At 37.8% G+C, this 25,246-nt stretch overlaps 1 protein-coding gene across 2 annotated transcripts in view; it reads right to left on the bottom strand.

Moving 5' to 3' along the window:
* Positions 1-25,246, bottom strand: part of RNF115 (ring finger protein 115) — a 71,626-nt gene that overhangs the window by 27,983 nt on the left and 18,397 nt on the right. Inside the window, exons 1-4 of one of the 2 annotated variants that reach the window (XM_032360781.1) lie at positions 22,164-22,218; positions 21,242-21,293; positions 18,478-18,535; positions 3,660-3,871 (exon numbers count right to left, since the gene is read on the bottom strand). In XM_032360781.1, the coding sequence (XP_032216672.1) occupies positions 3,660-3,871; positions 18,478-18,535; positions 21,242-21,293; positions 22,164-22,173 (332 nt within the window). In that variant the 5' untranslated portion in view covers positions 22,174-22,218. Of the gene's footprint in view, positions 1-3,659; positions 3,872-18,477; positions 18,536-21,241; positions 21,294-22,163; positions 22,223-25,246 lie in introns of those variants that run through there. The other variant, XM_032360780.1, reaches the window with a different exon arrangement.

Genomic DNA, 25,246 nt, shown 5'->3' with positions numbered 1-25,246 from the left:
GGAAGGAGATATGGGCATGAACTAAAAGGGAAATGGACAAAATAGGAGATGAGAAACAGGAAAGAAAAATCAGGAAGAATTAGTAACTAACTGGATGCATATATAGCAGAAAGTTGAGCAGGACAAAGAAAAGAGTCTATGTTAAGGCCTCAGTTTCTAAACTGCGTAGAGAGTGGTAGCCCCAATCAAATTCAAATAAAGAAAAAGGATTCAGTTTGGAAGAAATGAGTTTAGCTTCCATCTTGGTGAGTTTGGAGTATCTGTGGAACATCCAAACAGAAGTGTCTAACAAGGGGATATATATTCAAGTCTCAAATTAAGGGGAAAGGTCACAACAGAAATATAGATCTGGGAGTCTTTAGTATATAGGTAATTATTAGAATTGTGAGATAATCTAAGAATGGCCAGAGAGAACTTATAAAGTAGTGGTTCTCAACCAAGGACAATTTTGCTCCCTAGGGGACATTTGGCAATGTCTGAAGACAGTTCTGATTGTCATAACTAGGAGGATAAGGGGGGTTACTACAGGTAGTAGACAGAAGCCAGGGATGCTGCTATACAATGTAACATTACAGGAGAGCCCCCCACATGATCAAGAATTACCCAGCCCAACAAAGTCACTAAGCTCCAAAGTCAAGAACCCTGTTGCAGAGTAAGGAAAAGCAGAATGAAGAAAACACCTTGGGAAACCAGTATTTAGGAAGTATCCACTAGAAGGAAAAGTGAGAGAAGAGGTAAATCAAGAAAATTCACTGTCATGGAAGTCAGAAAAGTAGAGAATTTCACAAGGGGGGAAAATATCGAATTCAGTACATTAGACCCATACAATAAAGATTTTGAAGTACCCACTGGGTCTTCACCCCTGCAACACGGGGATTTTAATGAAGGAGGACCAGATTACAGTGGTACAGGAATAATGAGAGATAAGGAAGTACACAAAGTAAAAGCAGACTCCTCTCAGGAAATTTTATTGGAAAAGGAAGGAAATAAGATTGGGCAGTAACTAAAGCAATGGTTCTCAACTCGCTACAATCAGAATAACTGCAGAAGCTTTTTAAAATTATCAATGTTTAGATCTCACCCAGAATATCTGAAATGGAATCCTTGGTGAAAGGGACCAGGTATCAGGATTTTAAAAAATATCCTGAGACACTAATGTACAGCCAGAGTTGAAAATCAAGCTGCTAAAGTGTGGGAGGTGGGGGAGCAGCAAAGAGGTGAAAGAAAGCAAGGAGATGAAAATGAATGAAACTAAATCTCAGAAGAAACAGGAAAAGAATGAGTCAGAAACATGAACTGATGGAGTTATTTTGAAAACAAAGGAAGGATACCTCATCTCAGGAGACTGGAAGGAGAAATAAATATTAATGGAGAAAAATCTGACCCAGGGTTTTTGGTAGTTCATATCTGAGGCTCCAATTTTCTAAAATGAAGAATACAAGTCAGCTGCTGAGAATCAGCTACCAGACAGGAAATCTGGAGTCAAATTTGGCAGAAGTTCAAAATATTTCCTGAGGGGAATGCAAATTAAAAGACTAATCAAAAGCATTGACAGTCTAATGGAGATTAAACACACTTTGCCAGCTGTAAGGGCACCAATGGGAATATTAATGATTTTCCTCCAGCAATACTCAGCCATCCCTTAGGGGAGGAGCAAAGAAAACGCAGACCACAGCACTGATCCAAAATTGGCAGTTTAGTGGGTGGGAGAAAATAAGTGCACAAGAGTTTTAAACTATAGATGAACTGTAGCTGAGGAGTTCAACAATGGGGTCCATACCACATAGAGAAAGGAAAGTAATCTACATGCAGTTTAATTGGCACAGATTTGCATCTCAGCACCATATATCATTACAATGGTCTGCGATTTTTTGGCTTTTGTCCTAGACAATCCCATTAAATCAGATTCCTTATATCCTATCATTGTCCTAAGAGGAAATGTCTACAACTAACCCTGAAATTCATACAGTATAATGTGAACTAATGGACAAATAGATGGATAGATATGTGATAAAGCAAGTATAGTAACCTATTAATAGTAAAATGTGGAAGGTGTATGTATGTGAGGGAGTGTAGGTTCTAGAACAGCACTGTCCAACAGGACTTTCTGAGATAATGGAAATGTTCTATAATCTGTGCTGTAAAATATGGTAACTACTAGCAATCTCTGGCTACTGAACCCTGGAAATGTGGCTACTATGACTAAAGAATTCTGAGTTTTATTAACTTTTAATTAATTTAAATCCTTATAACCTCGTGTGGCTAGTGGCTGCCATGCAGCACTGGATTCATATATCCCAGGATTCAAGTAAATCCTGGGTCTACCACTGATCCAGGTTATTTTATTTCTCTGAGTCTTAGTTTATTTTAATTTAAAGTAAGAATAGTGGGATGCCTGGGTGGCTCAGTTGGTTAAGCCTCTGCCTTCAGCTCAGGTCATGATCCTAGCATCCTGGGATGGAGTCCCGCATCGGGCTCCTTGCTCAGCAGGGAGCCTGCTTCTCTCTCTGCCTCTGCCTGCCGCTCTGCCTGGCTTGTGCATACTCTCTCTCTCTCTTTCTCTGACAAATAAATAAATAAATAAATAAAATCAATCTTAAAAAAAAAAAAAATAAATAAGAATAGCAATAGCAGGGTGCCTGGGTAGCTCAGCTGGTTAAGCCACTGCCTTCATATAATGTTACAGGAGTTTGGGATCGAGTCCTGCACTGGACTCCCAGCTCTGCGGGAAGTCTGTTTCTCCCTCTGACCTTCTCCCCTTTCATGCTCTCTCACTGTCTCTCAAATAAATAAATAAAATCTTAAAAAAAAAAGAATAGCAATAGCACCTACTAATTCATATAGATTAAATAAGCAGATAAAGCATGAAGTTCAATCCCATGCATATGGCAAACATTTTTAAAAATTAATGTTTATTACTCCTACAAAATGGGCTCTATGAGATCAAGGGCCGGCATCTGTTTTGCTCACCACTGTATCTCAATGTCTAACAGAAGTGTTCCAGCATAAAAGACAGTCAATAAACATTTGTTGCATGAATGTTTTTATCATCACAAGACTATATCTATTTCTTTTTTTTTTTTAAAGATTTATTTATTTATTTATTTGACAGACAGAAATCACGAGGAGGCAGAGAGGTAGGCAGAGAGAGAGGAGGAAGCAGGCTCCCCACTGAGCAGAGAGCCCAATGCAGGGCTCGATCCCAGGACCCTGGGATCATGACCTGAGCCGAAGGCAGAGGCTTTAACCCACTGAGCCACCCAGGAGCCCCTAGGCTATATCTATGTCTATGAAATTTCATATTAAGTCCATTGTTTCAGTCTACTGAGGTCTTTTTGAATCCTAACGTCACCCAATATATTGGATATTCCCTTTCAGTATCTTCCGATAAATAAATATATCACCTATATATTAATCTAAGACATTAATAAAATTAACCAGAGACCTATATCATTAGTTTTGGCATCCTTTAGTTCATCATCATTTGTTAAGTGGTAGCAGCTGAAAAGAGACATTCTATTTAACTTCACCTTCATTCTGTTTTTATACCTCCATCTTGTCCATAAAGGTAAGAAGTATGAGAACCTTATAGAGATTAGATTATGCCAGTACGTCCGTCATTGAAACTACCCTTAAAGAAACTTAAATAAAAAACTCACCCTTCAATAGCTGGGGATCTATCAGGTCGAGTACTTCCTCGTGATCTGTATCTTCGAGTCATTGGCAGCCGTGGAGGCCGGCTTGGTCCCCAGAAGTCAGTGTGAGTTTGGTGACCCCTCTCATTGGCTCTATTATCTTGGTCCAGTGGATTGCTACTTAGAAATGGTCTAAAATCTGGGAAAAACATCGTGTGGTCCAAATGCTCCCAGAGCTAGTAAAAAACCAGAAATAAACAACACGTTACTGGTTTCAAGATCAGAGGAAATGATAAAGAATAAATACTGAAAAAGAGGAAAAAAATTTTTTTTGGAATAGTTTTTAACACTTTGAAATTCAGCAGCTCCAAACTAAAGACGTATATGTTTCCCTAGTTTCATGAAGGAGAAAAAAAAATGTCTTTCAAGGGCATGCATGGTGTATGTGTGTGCAGGAGAGGCACTTAGACACTGAGAAAGTTAATTTTCCTCATACAGAAACAAGGGACCCTTTCCTTAACACTGATCTCATGTCCACATGCCTCTGGCCAGTGTCTCCTTCTGAAGTAAAAATGCGAGCCAGACATGATGATGGACTTCTGTCCTAGGCATAATCATGTAGATCATCATATTCTTGTGCTTTGTCACAAATAACATCCACATTTCTACTATGTAATTATCTAAGGTTTAAATAAAATGGATGTATTTACACACTTTTTAAAGAGCACCATTACCACAAAGTAGAGACAGAGGTCTATAAAATACTTCTATTATCTAGAAGCTGCATCAGAAAGTGGCATTGTCAAAGCCTACCAAAGCAGCGCAGGAATGTTTGATAAGACCATTCTATTGTACACATTTTATCATTACAAAGGTGTTGTTGGGTGTGTGGGAGTGTTGGGGGGGTTGGGTTGGGGAGGTGTTTGGAATTATTCAACAAAGACTGCATGGAAAAAACAAACCACCAAATTTAAATTGTATTTACCTGTATACCAGGTATTTTCAGAGAGACTACTATTTATTTTACTATATCCAACCAAGTACATAACCCTGGTTACATCCTGGTCTTTTCATTTTGTTTCAAAATTTTAAGTCCAACAGAAAACACATTATTTAGTGTATATATAATAACAGGGACACAAAACTGCTCAGCACAAGATCTTAGGTCTTAAAATCCTCACAGCCCATCTGCTCAAGACTAGTTATTTCTTCCAGAGACCCATGCTAACAACAGTCTCCTCTAGAAACATTCAGAGAAAGGGATACCAGCCCAGCTGCATGTTAAAGTTGATCTGATTCCAGACCAAACTCCAGTCTCAACCTAACATCTAATAACTTGTCAAATTAATTCCTGAAATTAAGGAGTTTGTTTAGGTTTGTCAACAATGTTATTTTTTGTCATCTTTTTCCAGTTTACATTTTGCTTCTTGATTTACAAAGATGTTTCCTCCTCCTTTAATTAAAAAAATACATAATAAATATATTACAAAAATGCAAATGCAGAATATAAAATACAAAGTGCAATACAGTTCTACTCTCCTACTCAGAAGTTAATTTAGTGTGTAGAATTCCAATCTTTAAATATCTCCGTGTTAACACACACATATTCTTTCATTCAATAAATGCCTGTTTAGCATGTACTCTTTCTGTACTTTCTAGGAACTATTTAAGATACGGCAGTAAATAAGATGTTGAAAAAAAAAACACAAAAACCTCTGCCTCAATGGATTTCATTTTTTTTTAAGATTTTATTTATTTGACAGAGAGAGATCACAAGTAGGTGGAGAGGCAGGCAGAGAGAGAGGAGGAAGCAGGCTCCCTGCCTCTCTCTTTGTAACATTATTACAAAGTTTTGGTGAATATAATCTGTCTGTCAAATAAATAAATAAAATCTTTAAAAAAAAATGAGGGGCACCTGGGTGGCCCAGTGGGTTAAGCCTCTGCCTTCGGCTCGGGTCGTGATCTCAGGGTCCTGGGATCCAGCCCCACATCGGGCTCTCTGCTCAGCAGGGAGCCTGCTTTCTCCTCTCTCTCTCTCTCTCAAATGTTGTTTATCTGGGAATGTCTTAATTTTTCCTTCATTCTTGAAAGATACTTTTGCCAGAGGGTTTTTTTTTTCCAAAATAAAGAATTTTATTTATTTGAGAGAAGGACTGCATAGTGCTCAGGCAGGGTCGGGGGCAGGGCAGAGGAGGAGTAAGAAGCAGACACCCCACTTCCCACTGAGCAGAGAGCCCACTCAGGGGCTGGACCCTGGATATCACAACCTTAGCCGAATGAAGGCAGACAGTTAACTGAGCCCCTCAGGCGCCCCACTTTTGCCAGATTTTACATTCTTGGCTGGCAGTTTCTTCTTTCAGCACTTTAAAATAACATCACTGCCTTCTAGCCTTTAATATTAGCCCAACCTTAAATTCTTTTTTTTTTTTTTAATTTGACAGAGTGGCAGGCAGTGGGAGAGGGAGAAGGCAGCTCCCTGCTGAGCAGAGAGCCCAATGCAGGTCTCAATCTCAGGACCCTGGGATCATGACCTGAGCCAAGCCACCCACATACCCCTCAACCTTGAATTCTTAGGATGAACACAAGCTGGCTTTTATAATACATTGCTGCATTCTATTTCTGGGGTTTGGGTAAATTTCTGCATCTTATGTTCATGAGTGAATTAGCCCCTAATGTTCCTTTTGTATACTCTCCTTGTCTGGTTTTGCTATGAGGTTATCCTAGCCCCATAAAATGTATTAGGAATCATTCTTTTTCATATGGATATCCTGTAGCACAGATAAAGAATTACTGGGTATAAGCATTTTAAATTTTGTTAGATTACACCAAGCCATCCACCAAAGGGCTATACCAATTGATACTCCTCAGAGTATAACAGCTTTCATTCTCCCATACTCTCCCATACTTTCATTCTCCCATACTCTCCCAACACTGTTTTTTTTTTTTATAGATTTTATTCACTTATTTGACAGACAAAGATCACAAGTAGGCAGAGAGAGAGAGGAGAAAGCAGACTCCCCAAGGAGCAGAGAGCCCGATGTTGGGCTCGATCCCAGGAACCTGGAATCATGACCTGAGCTGAAGGCAGAGGCTTTAACCCACTGAGCCACCCAGGCGCCCATCCAACACTGTTTTTTAATAACTTCCAAAAACTTCTGATGTCCAACCAGATGAACAAAAAATAATACGCACACTAAAAGTGAAATAAAGCACCTTTCACTTTAACTGCCATTTGTACTTCATCATCAGACTTATCTCCCCTTCTAGTGACAGTTCCCCCTCCTAGTAAAGATTACTGGTTTCTAGTCTGAAAAGTGGTCTAAAACACAACATTTTTCTTGACCCCAAATTCCAAAGTAAACGCAACTTTTAAATATCCAAAACTGTACTTGCCTTTAATAAGTGAAAAAGTATTACCCCTTCCATGTTTTCCATCATCCAACTCACTTACATAAATACAGGAAATGTACAATACCCTTACTGTAGGAATAAAGTTCCACAAAGTCTGCTCACAGAAAAGAACTCTCAAAGCAATCATTATAATTAACATAAAAACTAAATATTTGAGAATTTTGACTAGAAGAAAAATCAAGTACCAAGAGCATAATAATCTGCATTGATAATTATACAAATTGTTATCACATCTAATACATACAAAAATTCTAAAGGAGCCAAAGATTAGGAACAGCTGCAACACAAGCATGAGGTATTTGGTATATGTTTGGAAACTGACAATTAGTGCAAACAATGTATTTGTCCCAAACAGTGCACACTGGCCCCAGAACACAGGATACAAAGTGTGCTAAACAAATTTATACTAAATCAACACTAAGGAAAAGAACAGCTTCAGGCTATATGCCTCTGAGCAAACTTAGACAAGCATAAGAGGTTTAAAAAAAAAAAAAAAAACCTATCTATAAAACTGGATATTCAGCACATGGCTTATGTATAAGTAAAACCAGAGAACATTATTACAAAGTTTTGGTGAAACAGCCAAAAGATTCATAGAGACCGTTTATTTGACAATTTTTGCTTGAAAAACTGAAATGTTACTCTGAATGGAGGTAAAAAGACAAATACTTCTGAAAACACCCATGCTGAAATATTTACAGATTTCAATATAAAAAACAGGATGGACAGTACTTTTCCAGAATTTGCTATTAGCTAACCATAATCACATTAGCATCCCTTAAAATACTATGGTCTGTTCCTCAAAAGTTAAACAGTTACCAGAAGACCCAGCAATTTCACTCCTAGTTATATATCTAAGAAAACATATGTTCACACAAAAATTTACACACAAATATTCCTTATTCATAACAGCTAAATACTGTAAACAACCAAATGCCCACCAACTGATGAGTGAATAAAGTATAGTACTATATCCATACAAATGAAATATTACATAGCCATAAAAAAGAATAAAGTACTGATACATGCTACAACATGGATGAACACTCAAAACAATATGGTAAGTGAAAGAAATCAGTCACAAAGGTCACGTAATGTATGATTTAAATAAAATGTCCCAAATAGGCAAATCCAGCGAGAAAATAGATTGGTGGTTACCTAGAGCTGAGGGAATTAGGGAGAAAAAAGGAGTGATTATGGATACAGGGTTACTTTTTGGGGTGATAAAGAAGTTTTAGAATTAGTGGGGATGGGGGTGCCTGGGTGGCTCAGTGGGTTAAGCCGCTGCCTTTGGCTCAGGTCATGATCTCAGCGTCCTGGGATGGAGTCCCACATCCCGCTCTCTGCTCAGCAGGGAGCCTGCTTCCCTTCCACTCTCTCTCTGCCTGCCTCTGTGCCTACTTGTGATCTCTCTCTATCAAATAAATAAATTAATTAATTAATTAAAAAAAAAAAGAAGAAGAAGATTAGTGGGGATGGCTGTACACTGAATATACTAAAACCACTGAGTTGTACACTTTAAAGGTAAAATTACAGGGTATATGAATTATATCTTTAAAAACACTACAGTTGGAGTGGAGTGGAGTGGAGCCTGAGTGGCTCAGACGGGTTAAGCTGCTGCCTTCAGCTAGGTTGTGATCCCAGGATCCTGGGATCGAGTCCCGTATCGGGCTCCTTGTTCAGTGGGGAGCTTGCTTCTCTCTCTGCCTCTGCCTGCCACTCTGCCTGCTTATGCTCTCTCTCTCTGACAAATAAAATCTTAAAAGTAAAATAAAATAAATAAAAACACTACAGTCTCCAGTGGCTCAGCTGGTTAAGCGTCTGCCTTTAGCCCATATCATGATCTCAGGGTTCTGGGACAGAGCCCGCATCAGGCTCTCTGGGCTCTCTGCTCAGCAGCGAAGTCTGCTTCTCTCTCTGTGGTCCCTCTTTCTCGCTCTTAAATAAATAAAATCTCAAAAACAAAACAAAACCTAGTCTCATACAGATAAATCAATCGAGAGTACAATTTTGAAAAAGGTCACAAGCAACTTTATAAAAACATTTAATCAAGGGCACCTGGGTGGCTCAGTGGGTTAAGCCGCTGCCTTCGGCTCAGGTCATGATCTCAGGGTCCTGGGATCGAGTCCCGCATCGGGCTCTCTGCACAGCAGGGAGCCTGCTTCCCTCTCTCTCTCTCTCTCTGCCTGCCTCTCTGCCTACTTGTGATCTCTCTCTGTCAAATAAATAAATAAAATCTTTAAAAAATAAATAAAAATAAAAACATTTAATCAAGATAAAGGGGACGCCTGGGTGGCTCAGTTGGTTGGACGACTGCCTTCGGCTCAGGTCATGATCCCGGAGTCCCGGGATCGAGTCCCGCATCGGGTTCCCAGCTCCATGGGGAGTCTGCTTCTCCCTCTGACCTTCTCCTCGCTCATGCTCTCTCTCTCTCACTGTCTCTCTCTCAAATGAATAAATAAAATCTTTAAAAAAAAAAAATCAAGATAAAGAACACACCCATCAGCTCCAAATGTTTTCTAATACCCCTAGGTAATCCCTTCCTCCTGCCCCTAAAAAAACACTGATCTTCCTGCGGTTTGCATTTTCTAGAATTTCATGTAATAGCGATCATATTGTATGTACTCTGGCTTCTTTTAATCGATTATGTTGACATTTGTCCATATCAGTGGTTTACGCTGAGTAGGATTCCATAATGTGACTATACCACAATTTGTCTACCCACCTACCTACTGATGGGTTGATGTGGGCTGTTTCTAATTTTTAGCTACTAGAAATAAAGTTGCTATGAACATCTGTACACATATTTATATATGCAGATCTTTTTTTTTTATATATACAGCTAGCGTGTTTTCTAAAGTGGCTGTACCATTTTTACGTTCAATTTCAGTTGTTCCATAGCCTCACCAGCAGTTAGTATGGCCAGTCTTTCAAATTTTAGCTATTCAGATAGTTGCATAGTGGTATTTCATTGTGGTTTTAACTTGCATTTCCCTAATGATTACTGAGGTTGAGCATTTCTTTTTTTGATGTTCAGCCTTTTTTTTGCATGTTTATTTGCCATCTGTAAATCTTTTTTGGAGAAGCAAATTGTTCAAATCTTTTGTCATTTTCAAAAAATGGGTTTTCTTATTATTCCATTTTGAGTTCTCTGCATAGTCTGCATACAAGTCCTTCGTGAGATAAATGATCTGAAAACATTTTCTACCAGACTGTGGCTTGTCCTTTCATTCTTATGAAGACAAGAAGTTTTTAATTTTGATGAAGTCCAATTTCTCAATTTTTCCTTTTATGGGTCACGCTTTTGGTGTCATATCTAAGAAATCTTTGCCTACCCCAAGGTTATAAAGATTTCCTCCTGTGTTTTCTTCCTCAAAGTATAAAAAAGCTTTACATTTAGGTCTATCTTGGGCTATCCATCTTGGGCTAATTTCTATATATAGTTTAAAGTTTGTATCTAAGCTCATATAGTACTGCAAATGTTTCAGCACATTTAAAAGGCCATCTTTTTTCTCCTGGATTGCCTTTGTACCTTTGTCAAAATCACTTGACCATAGTGTGTGTCTGCTTCTGGATTCTGGATATTCTGCTCTTTTGATCTTTGTGGCAATAACACAGTCTTGATTACTGTAGCTTTATAATAAGCTCTAAAATCAGGTATTAGTCCTCCAACTTTTTTCTTCTTTTTCAAAGAAGTTTTAGCTATTCTACCCACCTTGCATCTCCATGTGAATTTTGCAATCTGCTTGTCAATTTATATAAAAAAAAGTTGACTGGGATCTTTACTGGAATTACACCAAATTATAAATGACATCCCAACAATATTAAGTTCATCCTGAGTGGGACATTATTTCTCCATTTATTTAGGTGTTCTTCAATTTCTTTAAGTACATTTTGTAATTCTCCATTTTTGGATCTTATATATCTTTTCTGAAAAAGTATTTCACATTTGTATACTATTGTAAATTATTTTTTTAACTTCGATTTCCAACTATTGCTAATAAGTAAAAATATAATTGATTTTTGCTTGTTTTTTCATATCCTGTAACCTTGCTAATAAATTCACTAACTAGTTCTAACTGCTCTCTTACAGATTCCATCAAAATAAATGATCATGCCAACTGGAAATAGATAGTTTTACGTCTTCCTTTCTAATCTGGATACTACTTACATCTGTCTGTCTCTACCTATCTTACCTTATTATACTGGTTAGAGCCTCCAAAACAATGTTGAACACAAGTGATGAGAAAGGACATCCTGGTCTTATTCCTGATCTTAGCTAGAAAACACTGTGTTTCACCATTAATAATGGTATTAATTACAGGATTTTAGTAGAAGTTCTTTGTCAGATAAAGGCTGTTGCCATCTACTTTAGTTTGCTCAGAGATTTTATCAAAAATTGATGTTAGCGGCACCTGGATAGCTCAGTCAATTAACCATCCGGCTCTTGATCTTCGCTCAGGTCATGATCTCAGGGTTGTGAGATCAAGCCCCAGGTTGGGCTCTGTGCTGGGCATGGAGCCCGGTTAAGATTCTCCCTTTCTCCCTCTGCCCGCTCCCCCCAAGGAAAGTATGTGCTCTTGCTCTCTCTTTAAAAAATTTTTTTTTTTAGATTTCGTCAAATACTTAATCTGCATCCACTGAGATGACTATATGGTTTTTACTCTGTAGTGTACTATGGTGAGTTACGTTGTTTGATTTTTCAAATGTTGAACTAACATTGCAAATGAAATAAATCTCATTACACTGTTGGGTTCTATTTGCTAAAATTTTGTTGAGGATTTTCACATCTATGTTCACAAGGGGATATTGGTCCGTAGTTTTCTGTTCTTGTAAAATTCTGCCAGGTTTTAAGGACCTAAGTTATTTTTATTTTTTAGAATTTGGGGTGTTTTTTAAGTTAGTTAGTTAATTGTTTATGTATATATGTAGGTAGGTAGGTATGTAATCTCTACACCCAACATGGGTCTCAAACTCACAACCCCGAGATGAAGAGTCACATGCTCTTACGACTGAGCCAGGCAGGTCCCCCCTAGAATTTTATTTTCAAGAAATGTTTGAACAACTGCTTAATAAGTTCACCTATATAAAAAAACCAGTTTTCTGTCTAATCAGTAGATTTCCAAAAAATTATATAATTTTTATTCTTTTTAGTTTAACTTTTCACAAAATATTCCATTTGGGAAGATTATATGGTTATTATATGGTTATAATGGTTGTAGAGGCATTCTACCTTTAATCTGCCATTGGCAGCAGAGTTAAATGGCATTAGATTACCAGCTCCAACCACCTTTTATCTTATTTTGAACTGTGTGTGAACCCAAAAGGAGCCTAACTTTTGATCCTTGCTTTTTAGATACTGGAGACCTAAACTATATCTTCATCCTGAGAAAGGCAGTAGCTTTTATTAGCCAACAGGCAAATAAGTGCAGGGGTCCCATTTACCATGGAAACAAAGCTTCTACTTAGAGGTAGAATAAAATTACTGAAACCTAAAAGCTAAGAGGACAATTTAATAGACCCATACTTTAAGACATCTATCTCCAGGAAAATAGATTTGTTCAATAAATTAAGGAAAAATTAGAATAATTTTTTAAAACAATAGTAATAAACATTAGAATGATTTTAAGAAGCAGAGAAGATAACTGAAAGAAAAGTAAAAAACATGCTCACCCTCAATTCAACTCAGGGGTACCTGGAATGTAAGACTTAAAAGTAAATGGAAGGTTGGGGCACCTGGGTGGCTCAGTGGGTTGAGCCTCTGCCTTCGGCTCGGGTCATGATCTCAGGGTCCTGGGATCGAGTCCCGCATCGGGCTCTCTGCTCAGCAGGGAGCCTGCTTCCTCCTCTCTCTCTCTGCCTACTTGTGATCTCTGTGTCAAATAAATAAATAAAAATTAAAAAAAAAAAAAAAAAGTAAATGGAGGGATGGCTGGGTGGTTCAGTCAGTTAAGCATCTGCCTTTGGCTCAGGTCATAATCCCAGGGTACTGGGATCGAGTCCCACATCAGGCTCCTTGCAGCAGGGAGCCTGCTTCTCCCTCTGCCTGCCCCTCCCTGACTTGTGCTCTTTTTCTCTGACAAATAAATAAATAAATAAATAAAGTCTTTTTTAAAAAAAATAAATAAATAAAACCTTCTTATTAAAAAAAAAATAAAAGTAAATGGAAATTCAGAGGTTTATACTATACTGCCTAGGAAAGAAAGGGCCCTCAAAAAGAAACCTCAACACTGTAGCTGCAACCATGTCGAATTCCTAAATTTGACCAAAATACAGAGCTCAAATGCCATTCACACACAAAAAATATGACGCACATCCCTATTTCCCCAGTAATATAAATAAACACTGTGCCATAAACAATCTCCTGAAAGGCACCTTTTCCCAAATAAGTTTAAATTTACAGGCCATGGACTCTGGGCAACTGGCAAGACTGACACCAAGAATATTTTGTTTTACCGTTTTTCCATCTGTTACCATTAAGTTTGTGGTCTTTGCTAATTTGTGGTCATTGGTATGAATTGAGTATGCACTCAATTATGCAAAGAGTTATTTTTTTCAACAACTGCAAAAAGCTCAGGAGTTTTACTTGACATTTCCAAACTGACTGGATGTAAAGCAGGTAACACGAAATGAGCTCTTCACACTAAAAAATGAGACACATCAAAGATTTGGTTGAATTAATTCAAACTTTAAGATTCAATCCAAGTTGCAACAGCTCGAAGAACCCAAACTCTACTGGCATCTGGCTGAGACTGAGAATAACAAACAGGTAAAAGAATGGTTAACCCAGGGAAAGATGGTTTAAAATCTTTAACTTCTTTTTACTAGATTGACTCATGTAAAATTGCCATTTTGGTGGGGGTGCCTGGGTGGCTCAGTTGGTTCAGTGTCCGACTCTTGATTTAGGCTCAGGTCATGATCTCAGGGTTGTTGAGATCATGTCCCACGTCAGACCATGTGCTCAGTGGCAAGTCTGCTGGAGATTTTCTCTCTCTCCTTCTGCTCCTCTCTGTGCTCCCTCATGCGAGCACATGCTCTCTCTAAAATTAATAAATCTTTTTAAAAAACATAATAAAATAAAATTGCCATTTCTGGAGGTCAAAAATAGTAGAATATCAACAACTTTATTTAGTTCAACATAATTTACTTAATTTTTTTTATTATTTCAGAGCCTTCTCCACAGGTCCCAGAAGCACACACAAAAGAGCAGAGTCTTTCTTCATGAAGGTAAAGGCAAAATTGCTATCACATATTATTGATCTCCCCAAGATGGCACAGTCACTACTCCCATACCCCTGCTAACTTCAGGGTTAAGTCACTAAACCCAGAGTGAAGAGGGAAGAATCAGATCTCTCATTTCCATTGCTGACCTCTTCAATCATTCCTCATTATTCTTCTCTACCAGAGGAGTAATGTATCTGACTGGTGAGTGGCAAGAGCCTAACATCTGCTGATTCACCATTCATTCATTTCTCCAACGGATGGGGTTCACCTATTAGGAAGCTACATAAATGGAAAAAAAAAAAAAATGGTTCTGAGTATGAATGCCTCCTCTGCAACCTCTAATTCTTAGGTAAGTCATCCTACATAAACTTTGGATGTCCATTTGGCCACAGATCAACCAACCATGTTCTCCAATAGGGAAGAATAAAACTAAATTTTTGTTTCCATCTGTCTGGCTTCTGTATTTCTCAATGTGTTCTAGATTCAGAGGTGGAGGAAAGAGATACAATCCACAATGAACTATCACACATAACCAGACATGTTTAACATAGGATAACAGTTTAACACAGTACAGGCATGAACCAATATGAACTCATAAATTTTATATTCTTTTAACTACAAGGAGACAAAAAAAGTTTTTTTACATAATCCTAAGTAAATGTTAAAAAGCAGAAATTCAATGTAGTATACTCTGTGAATGCCTCTGGAAACAGTTATGAATCATGTAGGTGAAAAATGTAAAATATGCAATGAAATAAAGCTAAAATAATGAGAATACAGATTTTTCATTTTTAAAAATCTTAATGCTGCTATAGTATCTTTCAGTACCAATGACTCAAGACAAAACCTGAAAGGAAATATGTGGAGAAAAGAAGCTCCTGGAATAGTGGGACTCCAGATGTTTTTAGTATTTTTTTATTGTCATTTTAATGCTACATCATGTACCAAAAGAAATTTTATTTAAATAAATACAAATCAGACTGCTCAGAGCACCCTATCTTCATGTATATACCTGGGAGTTCTGCTTCCAGGAAGCCACCTATCTTATTTTCTGCTAATCAGAGGCAGCAGCCACAGCCACTCTTGCACTGAAGTGATCCATTTTGGTAAGCTGAGACTCTCAGATCAGATGTCTCAATGGCACCAGGTCATGGTCAGAAGCTTTCAAGTAATCAATGAAACCCTCAGGCAGCCATGGGCTCAATTCACCAGGTTACCACCAGGAACCTCAATACAGCAATGCTCTTCCTCCCTACAAACTGCTAGCAACATTTTTAGATTCATTCTACACTGATCCTCACACAATACTCAGACAAAACTCCCATTTAACTAGCAACCCTCCTCCCACCCTCACTCCAACTTTACCCACTCTATCTCCTGACCCAACAGCCACTTAATAAAAAAAATTAAAAAATCAATACTAACTTTGTTAAAATTTTGCTTGGACTAAGCCTCTTCTAACATACCTAGTATTTTAAGAATTCAGCTATTAGCAAATGCTAATTATAGAAAATAACATCTTTTTTGTACAAGGAACTCTGGCTGAGGAAAACTGAACAAAACTCAGCATAAGCTTTTGCTAAACTTATAAACTAAAATATGGAAAAGGAAAATAACTTTGGTTTCTATTTATAATTTTCTAAGTGTTTTATCCAGGGACATGAGTCTAAAAACCTTATAGCTTATGAATATTATTTTGAGATAGTTTTTTTCACCTCACTGTGTATTTGAATTCTGTCTACCATGTAAGGTTCCAATGCTTGATGCCTTCTTTTAACTTCCTCATGAAGGAGTTTTACCTTTTCAACAAAGTTTTGAGAATGGCTAAAATGTATTGAAATTCACTGCATGGCAGGCACATTGGCCTACACACCTAGAATGTCTTACTTCATTTAACCCTCACAAACCTATGAGGTAGATATTATTTTCCCCAATTTACAAAGAAACAGAAGCACAAAGATATTCTAAGTAATTTTGCCCAGGTTACACAGCCAGTTAAGTGGTGAACCCAGAATTTGAACTCAGGCAATCTTGTTCCAGGCATACTACTGTGTCATTTGACCTCTCTCCTCCTAAACACTTCAGTCTTCCCAGAGGCTGCAGCCTACCAATCTCTCCCTTCTACTGTACTTGTTATATACCTCCCACAATAAGCTTATCACACTCTCTGTATACTCTTTGTTATTTTCCCATTTGCTTCATGTGTTTGCACTTGTTCCCCAATGAAATTTTAAGTTCCTTGCAGGCAAGGTAACCAGGACATTTGCTTCTTGTCCCTACTGCTAGGAGAATGCTGTGTATAAAACATTTAGCTAAGAAGCTGACAGATTTAAATCCCTGGCAACTTCTATATCATAAAGACAGATTTTTTTCTATTTTTTAAATGCAAAATATAATTAGAAAAGGAAAAAACTGACATACTCAGGCATGATAACAAGGGATCTCTACAGAGGGAAAACTGGGCATAATCGTGCCCTTGCTATAAACCCTAAGGGACATGAAGCCACAAGCTATGATTCAGCAAAATTACTTTTAACACCTGAAGGATAGCTCATGCCATCAGTGACAGATTTAGCATTACTAAAGTTAGGAAAATGACTACCTATATTTATTTTTCTTCTTAATGCATCTCCCCTGGTGAGTCATATCTATAAAACTGACAGACCAATGTTTTTCCATTTCCTAAGAGAACTAACATTTAAAGAAAATCAGATAAAGTTTCTTAGGATATGTATAATTAGTAAGTGACAATCTATGTTATTGGAAATAACACACACAGGGAAATACATAATAAAATTAAAAAGGCTTCCAGGCCTGGCAAGAATAAGCTTTAAATAATGTTTTTCAATCTATCAAAATGAGAAAATAAAAATAGAAGTTCAAAGACACAAAATGTCTTGCAACGCACACTTTAACCAGCCCATGTACTAAGGCATTTCAGATTTAACCAAAAAACTTAAAATTGGATGTTAAGAACTACAAAGACCATAAGTAAAAGGAAGTACCTTTAGTAAAACAGGAATTTTACTCAAACATTTTGTCAAGATTCTTGACTATAATTCTAACAACATAAAAATCTGGGGGAATACAGGTCTTGAGATAATTTCAGAGGATGAAGGAGAGGAGCTTAGGGTTTTATGGGCTGCTTCTTGAACACCAATTGTCCAATGTACTGCTAACTGTTTTACTTTACAAACAAATAAATAAATACAAAAAATTCTGCCAGGCTTCTAGGCAACTGAGATATCTTTGGAAAAGGCTAATGTGATCCCAAAACACACACATAGAAACATCATGATTATGGGATTTAATTTTTTGTTCTTTTGGCATCTGTTAGCTTTCTAAAGCCAACCAAGTTGTCTGGCAATAGAAGCAAAACAAACCAGTGTTTCTCATAGGATGAGATAGATGGTCTGTCTTTTACAGGGTATAGTCTCTAAATGATTAAAAATAGAGCATTTAATGCCATTTACTTGTACACTTAAAAATGGTTAAAATAATCCCCCAAAAAACTAAGCAAGAGATTTTAAGTTAATGAATAAAATGAAAAACAAAACTACTCTCAATTTAATGTAAAACAGTATTCCAAGATGCAAACTAATGCCTCATTTTCAAATCATAGTTAAGATTTTTTCCCCAAAACTATGGATGCTACGTTATGTATATAATTGGAAATTAATTATAGGTCCCACCTTGAGATCTGGAAGGCAAGTAAATACCATATACTTAATCTGGCCCCCAATTCCAATCATACCAAACCATCATGTTTATTAGAGGCCATCTCTAAAAACCAGTACCTCTGTGTAAAGCTGAATGGTGACTTCAATTACAACTCATTCTGGCCTGCTATTTCCTTGGCTGCCACATCACCAAAGCAGAGTTTATAGCACTGTTATTTCACAAACACCACAAGGTTTTTTTTCCTTTCACACCACATACACAGTTAAGGAAGTAGAAAACAATTGGAAACAACACCAGGTTTAAAACAGCACAGATCAAGAAGGTTCCTCTCTTTGTCAAAGGTTTACCAAAAGTAACATGTCAAAGGCCCAACTACTAAAAACACAAATCTTTCTAAGGGCTACTCTTGCCCACACTTTTCTTATACTTTCTGATGTTCTGCTGCACTTGCGGCAGGTGGAACTCTGTCATGGTTTAAACATCCACCCACTATCTACAGAATCCCTACAGCCAAAGGAAAACTTACCTCTGCAAAATGTGTTGATGTGCTACTGTCTATCCGGCTGCCACCACCACCTAAAAAACTGAAGAGAAAAAGAAATGAGTACTGATTCTATTCCTAGGAACAAGCTTCATTCCCAGAAGCTAAATATAGAATAGTACAATGAGAACAAAGCCCAATAAGGAAAAATAACTCATCCCAACGTGACACCTACGAAGGAAATTATGAAGAACTGGCATGTGGATTAATCTACAAAAGATATTACAACAAACCACAAAATCAAGTATAAATTAAGTGAAAAATTAGAAAGAGGGGCCACCACAGAGTAGGCACAGCCAGCAATGCAATTCAAATTTGACCTAGCAAGAGAAAAAAAACATTTATTCTCAAGGAGGCAAAGGAATAAAACAAGATTCTCAAAATAACGTTTTGCTAAAAAAAATCATTCAACCACCAGATGAACATAACATTTGAGCCTACTTGGGAATGATTAAATATAGTGCTACAAGGGGCCTGGTACTATACTTAGCACATTATAAAAGATCTCAATAAATATTTTTTCTTCTTTTAATAGTTTATCCTATTCTTTGATTATCCTACCCATCCTTCAGGGCCCATCTCAAATGCTACCTCCTCCATTAAGTCTTTTCTGAACTCACCGACCAAATGAGGATCCAAAGCCCTCTGCACTCTGACTCTGATTATAAATTCTACCTTATTAATATCTAGAATTTATCTCATCCCCTTCTAACCCTTTCCCTCCTTTCATAAATATAAATTCACGGTGCCTGGTGGCTCAGTTGGTTTAGTGGCTGCCTTCAGCTCAGGTCATGATCCCAGGGTCCTGGGATGGAGTCCCACATGGGCGGGGGGGGGGGGGTGTCCCTGCTCAGTAGGGAGTCTGCTTCTCCCCCTCCCTCTGCCCCTCCCCCCTGCTCATTCGCTCCCTCTCTCTCTCAAATAAACAAAACCTTAAAAAGCATATGTATACATATAAATTCAGAGGATCAGGAATGTGTTCATACCACAAATACATGTAAAGTGTTTACTGTGTGTAAAACATTATACAGAGCATTCATCATTTTTGAAAAACCCTGCAACGTCGTACTCTACATTGGTAACTTGAAAATAAAATTGTTGAATGTGAAAACAGGGGCGCTTGGCTGACTCAGCTGGTACAGCATGTGACTCGATCTCAGGGTTGTAAGTTCAAGCCCCACACTGGATGCAGAGATTACTTAAAAAAAAAAAATGTGTAAACAATAAAATAACTACTCCTGAAGACTGGGGAGAAATATTAGATCCCACTGTCCCCATGAAATCTGCAAAAAAAAAAAAAAAAAAAAAAAAAAGGAGAGAAAAATGGCTAATATTTTGTGGAGAAAGGAATGGAAAAAATCAAAAGAACTACCAGGTATCACTTTTACTTCAAGACACACGCCTATGAACATGTACACATAGTCACTCCAAATACAAGTCTACAAACTACTGCAGACAGCTTTCATTTTCAGAACACCAACTGCACTCAGCTCAATGAGGAAACAAACACAGTTTGGTTAGTCTGAAACCAAAAGTGAAAAAGCAAAGCTAATGCCATTTTCTATGTAGTCATGCTCAGGCCTTATTCACTAATTAGAAACCATTTAACACTTGCATTTGTTTCAGAAGTTAAAAACACTTCAAATATAGAATAAGCCCAGAAGTACTGGTACATTTATGCTAAGTTAGTAAATAATTCAACTACCACTGTATACCCATTTTATTGCTCAAGCCTACTATATTGTTTCAGGGATTCAAATATCCCTGGTAATTAAAGCTATGAACTTTATCTTTTACAGTTCTGCTCCCCCTGAAACTTCCTCAGCATTCCCTTTCCTTAAAATTCCTCCATATTTTAAGAGTAACAAGGCTAATCATAGAGAAGGGATAATAAAACAACCACATTGTTCTGAGAGATGTTACAAAGCTTAAGAAAACTTACAAGATGCCCCTGTGATCAATGTCCAGTAACATATGGAGCCCACTACCCAATATTTATACGTAAGGACCTCCTATTGTTCATTTTTACCATCTACTACTTACCACTGTAATTGCTAAGTATTCAAAAATCAGCCAATGTTTATGAACTTAATATAAAGGGAATACCATGCTACCTCTAAGAAACTGATTCTAAGAAAAAGATTTCTTCAACCATTTAGAACACCAACCTTTCAAAAGACATATAATCTGTACAATTGAGTATTTGCTACTAATGGCACCTGTAGGTGGACAACCTTTGGCCTACAAAGGCACAAATAAAAGAATTATGACAAGTGAAAGCAGGATCCATAAAATTCATAGTTCCCTTCTAAAAAAACGACTCATCCTACAGCTAATCACTATCTGCATTTATAACCATACTTCGTACACAAGGCTAAAGAAACCAGGAATACTACTTAAAAACTTAGAACAAAAAACTAAGCCCATCAATTGCCTCCCAATAACCAATATGCTCTTTATTCAATACATGCAGAGCGTAAGTGTTTGCAGTAAGTATTTGATGCCATTATAAAAGCACAAATAAAAAGCTGCCCCAAGTTAGCATGCTATTCTCACAAAATTGCTCATTTTGCTGTCATGCTAATCTTACAGATTTAAAGCTGGTATTGTGTTATTCAAAAACCAAGATTATTAGATCACCATGTAAGTGTACCAAACTTGATCCCATGCCATATAATGCCCCAGAAGCTCCAGTTCATTTATATATATAATCACCACTCATTAATAAAGTTAAACTAATAGTACATACTGTAAAATGTGTGGTTTTTCCTGGTTGTGGAAGGGCCCTTCAACTTTGGAGTCTGCCAATAGCAACAGCAAAGGAATTATTTACTGCCATTAAAATCTCCAAAGTCACTCCAAGATTAAAAGAAGCTTCAGATTACAGGTTCTTTTCATCCAGTCAGTATTTCATCAATTGTCCAACCAACAGCCATAAAGAACAAATGTGCCATTATGTTTAGCCATAAAAGGCCATCCTACCAACGCTATTCTACTTTTTATTAAGTTTTTATAGTTTTACCCATATTAACCAAAAAGTAATATAAAATACTGTCACTTTCAGGACCACTTCCCCTTTTATAAGTTTTATATCTCTAGAAAGACCAATAAGAGCTGATTTCAAGCATTATGAACCAAATTAATATTACAGCTATAAAATGGCAAGTCTGACTGCAATAATTTTAGTAAGATGAAGGATCCAAAGGCTTTCCTCAAAAGAGAGTAATAACTCGGTTTCCCTGACTAGACCAGCCTGCTTACCTTCTTAGATATCTTTGTCAGAAGTCAGTCCCAAGCCGACCGAAGAGGTTTAACAGCCATTTACCTTTAGGCAACAGAGTGGTCACTGAAACCACCCAATAATCTAAAAGGACACCAAAGACTCAGAAAATAAATGCAAACTTACCAGATTTCCTCTGATATGGATATAGAGATTTCAAAGGAATGCAACACACAATCAGAAGCAGAGGATCTCACCATACCCACTATCATATCACATCCCAAATTCTTCCATTTTTATTACCCTTCCCTCTTCTTCCCTCCCTCCGTTCCTCCCACTTAGCAGAGAACATAAGTTATAGAACAATTTTCCTTTTATTCATTCAGTCAATGCTGACAGAAAACAATTTTGATAACAAAATGCCTGATTTATTCACGAGCTTATACAATACCTGGAATCATCTGTCACTTCTTCAATAAAGCCTGATTCACATCTGGGACAAATATATTCCTATAAAAGAGAGAAAGAAAGAAACAGGAATCTTTCATTAGAAAGCTAAGCATGTAGTTTCAGAGTAATATGCAGTATACAAGCTGATGCGATGAAATGTTACATGTACTTGCTGACTCCAAGGACAGTTTTTTTGATCACACTCTGGCAAATAAAGAATTCGATAAGAAGTTTGCAGAATAGCTTTATAAGAGGTTCCCTCTGAAAGCTCCCACTGAAAGGGAGAATGTCAGATTTTTGTTTTTTAATTTGGGTTGATTTTTTAAAAAACTGGGATAAATTCATGATCTAATTTTCTCTTCAAATCTAATGAAAAACTAGTTATCAGAGCAGTATTAAGATTATAAAACTGGGGGCACCTGGGTGGCTCAGTGGGTTACTCTGCCTTTGGCTCGGGTCATGATCCCATGGCCCTGGGACCGAGCCCCGAATCGGGCTCTCTGCTCAGCAGGGAACCTGCTTCCCCGCCTCTCTCTGCCTACCTCTCTGTGATCTCGGTCAAATAAATAAATAAATAAAATCTTTGGTGGGGGGGAAGATTATAAAATTGATGGGTACAAAAACTGCTATTTGATACTATACACGTGTAAAAGACACAAACTGAAGCATGACATAAATCAAGTGGTAAACTAGGAATTAACAATGAAGTTTTCAGTATTTCTTACCTATTTTCTGACTACCAATGGCTCTAAATAAAACTTAACATTCTCAGGTATTTAACAGAAATGTTAATTCAAATAACTAGAACAATTCCAAATCAGCTTCTACTTCCTTCAGTACCAAGAATCTTATCAAGCGTTAGTACTGATAAGAAAGAATATACTTTGAGGACACTTGGGTGACTCAGTCGGTTAAGAGTCTGCCATCGAGTCGGGTCAGAATCCCAGGGTCCTGGGATTGAGGTTGGTCTCCTGGCTCCCCTCAATGGGGATTCTGCTTCTCCTTCTGACCCACCCCCAACTCATGCACAGGCTCTCTCTCTCTCAAATAAATAAAAAATTTTTTAAAAAAGAAAAAAAAAAGAAAGAATACACTTTAAGGGTGCCTGGGTGGCTCAGTCAGTTAAGCATCTGACTCTTGATTTCAGATCAAGTCATGATCTCAGGCTGGTGAGATCAAGCCTCCAGTCAGGCTCCACACTCCGCATGGAGTCTGCTTGAGTTTCTCTCCCTCTGCCCTCCCCCATCTCACATACTCTTTCATCCAAATAAGCAAATCTTATTTAAAAAAATGAATACACTTTAGAGACTGCCTTTACCATCCTAAAGTATTTCTTTCCTTTATCATCCACTTACCATACTTCTAAAACTATTTTTAACTACCTATTAAAATAGACCTGGAAAGACATTTTCAACTATTTTCTTGCTCCCTGTAAACCCTATATAAACTTTGTCTTACCAGAAAGTGATGTAAGCCACATTTGGCTAGTCAAAGACAATCAGAATAGTTACACAAATATTCAAATGCTTTCTTAAAAGAGATAAAAAGAGGGGCACCTGGGTGGCACAGTCAGTTAAGCATCTTACTCTTGGTCTCAGCTTAACCTGTGACCTCAGGATCTTGGGATCAAGCCCCACATCAGGGTCTGAGCTCAGCTGGGAGCCTGCTTATTAAGATTCTCTCTCCTGGGGGTGCCACGTGGCTCAGTTGGTTGAGCACCTGTCTTTGGCTCAGGTTATGATCCCAGGGTCCTGGGACTGAGCACGGAGTCAAGCTCCCTGCTCAGTGGAAAGTTTGCTTCTCCCTTCTCCTTCTGCCCCTCCCCACCATTCATGCTCTCTTACTCTCTCTCACCCTTGCTCTATCTCAAATAAAATCTTTAAACAATAAAGTTTCTTTAAAAAAAAAAAAATTCTCCTTCTCCTCCTGCTCTCTCTCTCGCTCTCTAAAAAAGGAAATAAATACTGTTTTAAAAAAGAAAACCGGGGCGCCTGGGTGGCTCAGTGGGTTGAAGCCTCTGCCTTCGGCTCAGGTCATGGTCCCAGGGTCCTGGGATCAAGCTCCACATAGGACTCTTTGCTCCAAGGAGAGCCTGCTTCCTCCTCTCTCTCCCTGCCTGCCTCTCTGACTACTTGAGATCTCTGTCAAATAAATAAATAAAATCTTTTTTTTAAATTTTATAATTAAAAAAAAATAAATATAAAGAAAACCAAAGGGATATAAAAAGACCAATCCTTTCCAACAAGATTTGTTTGGTGAGGATACAGTCAATCCAAGAAACATTAAAATTTAATAAAAAAACTGCTACAATTAATGCACACTTGGAATATAAGGAAAGGCCAGGCAAGGCTTTCTCTGAAACAGTGACTTAAATTATAGTCTTTTGCTCCACGAGAAAGGAAATTATGGGCTAAGGATTATCACAACAGACTCTAACAGGCACAGAGGTTGAAGGGGAGTGGTTTGAATGTCAATAGGTAGGCAGGGACCACATTGTGGAAAACCTCAGATATACCATGAGCTTTAACCTATGCATCAGAAGCTCTCAAGTTTTTTTGCTCTGCTATACACAGGAAGGCTGAGAAACACTCAAAACAGGCACACTGTACACTTCAGAAATAAAATAATCTGGAGACCATATAAATCCCTGAGCCCCTCCCCCTACTCCTTCATCCGCCACCCTCCAAGCTAGCAGTAACTCCATCCCTTTCTCTCCCACTAAGAAAGTTTATCTGAGTACAAATGAGATTGATTTTAGAAGGCTAACCCTAAACCTATTCTAATGTCAAATGTTAAAAAGAAAAAGGGAATCAATTACAAAGTGTTGTAATTTGTCACAATCATAGGTCTGGGCCCTATGATTTCCTCCCTCTCCCTCTCGCTCATTCCCACTGTTTTAAATACCCCCTATACAGGAACATCTCCCAGACATGTATCTCCAACCCAGACCAGGTTTCTCAGAGCTCTTTCTCTCTCTTCCTTACACATACACACATACTCTGTCTCTAAAGATGTGGCATACATACCAGCTTGCTCATACTGGAAACCTGGGAGTCCCTCTCCCCTATCTTCCAACAACTAATG

The sequence above is a fragment of the Mustela erminea genome, chromosome 10 (genome assembly GCF_009829155.1).
Source record: "Mustela erminea isolate mMusErm1 chromosome 10, mMusErm1.Pri, whole genome shotgun sequence".
Classification (NCBI taxonomy): Eukaryota; Metazoa; Chordata; class Mammalia; order Carnivora; family Mustelidae; genus Mustela; species Mustela erminea.
The sequence above is the reverse complement of the archived record's forward strand: the minus strand, read 5'-3'. Positions and strand labels throughout refer to the sequence as shown.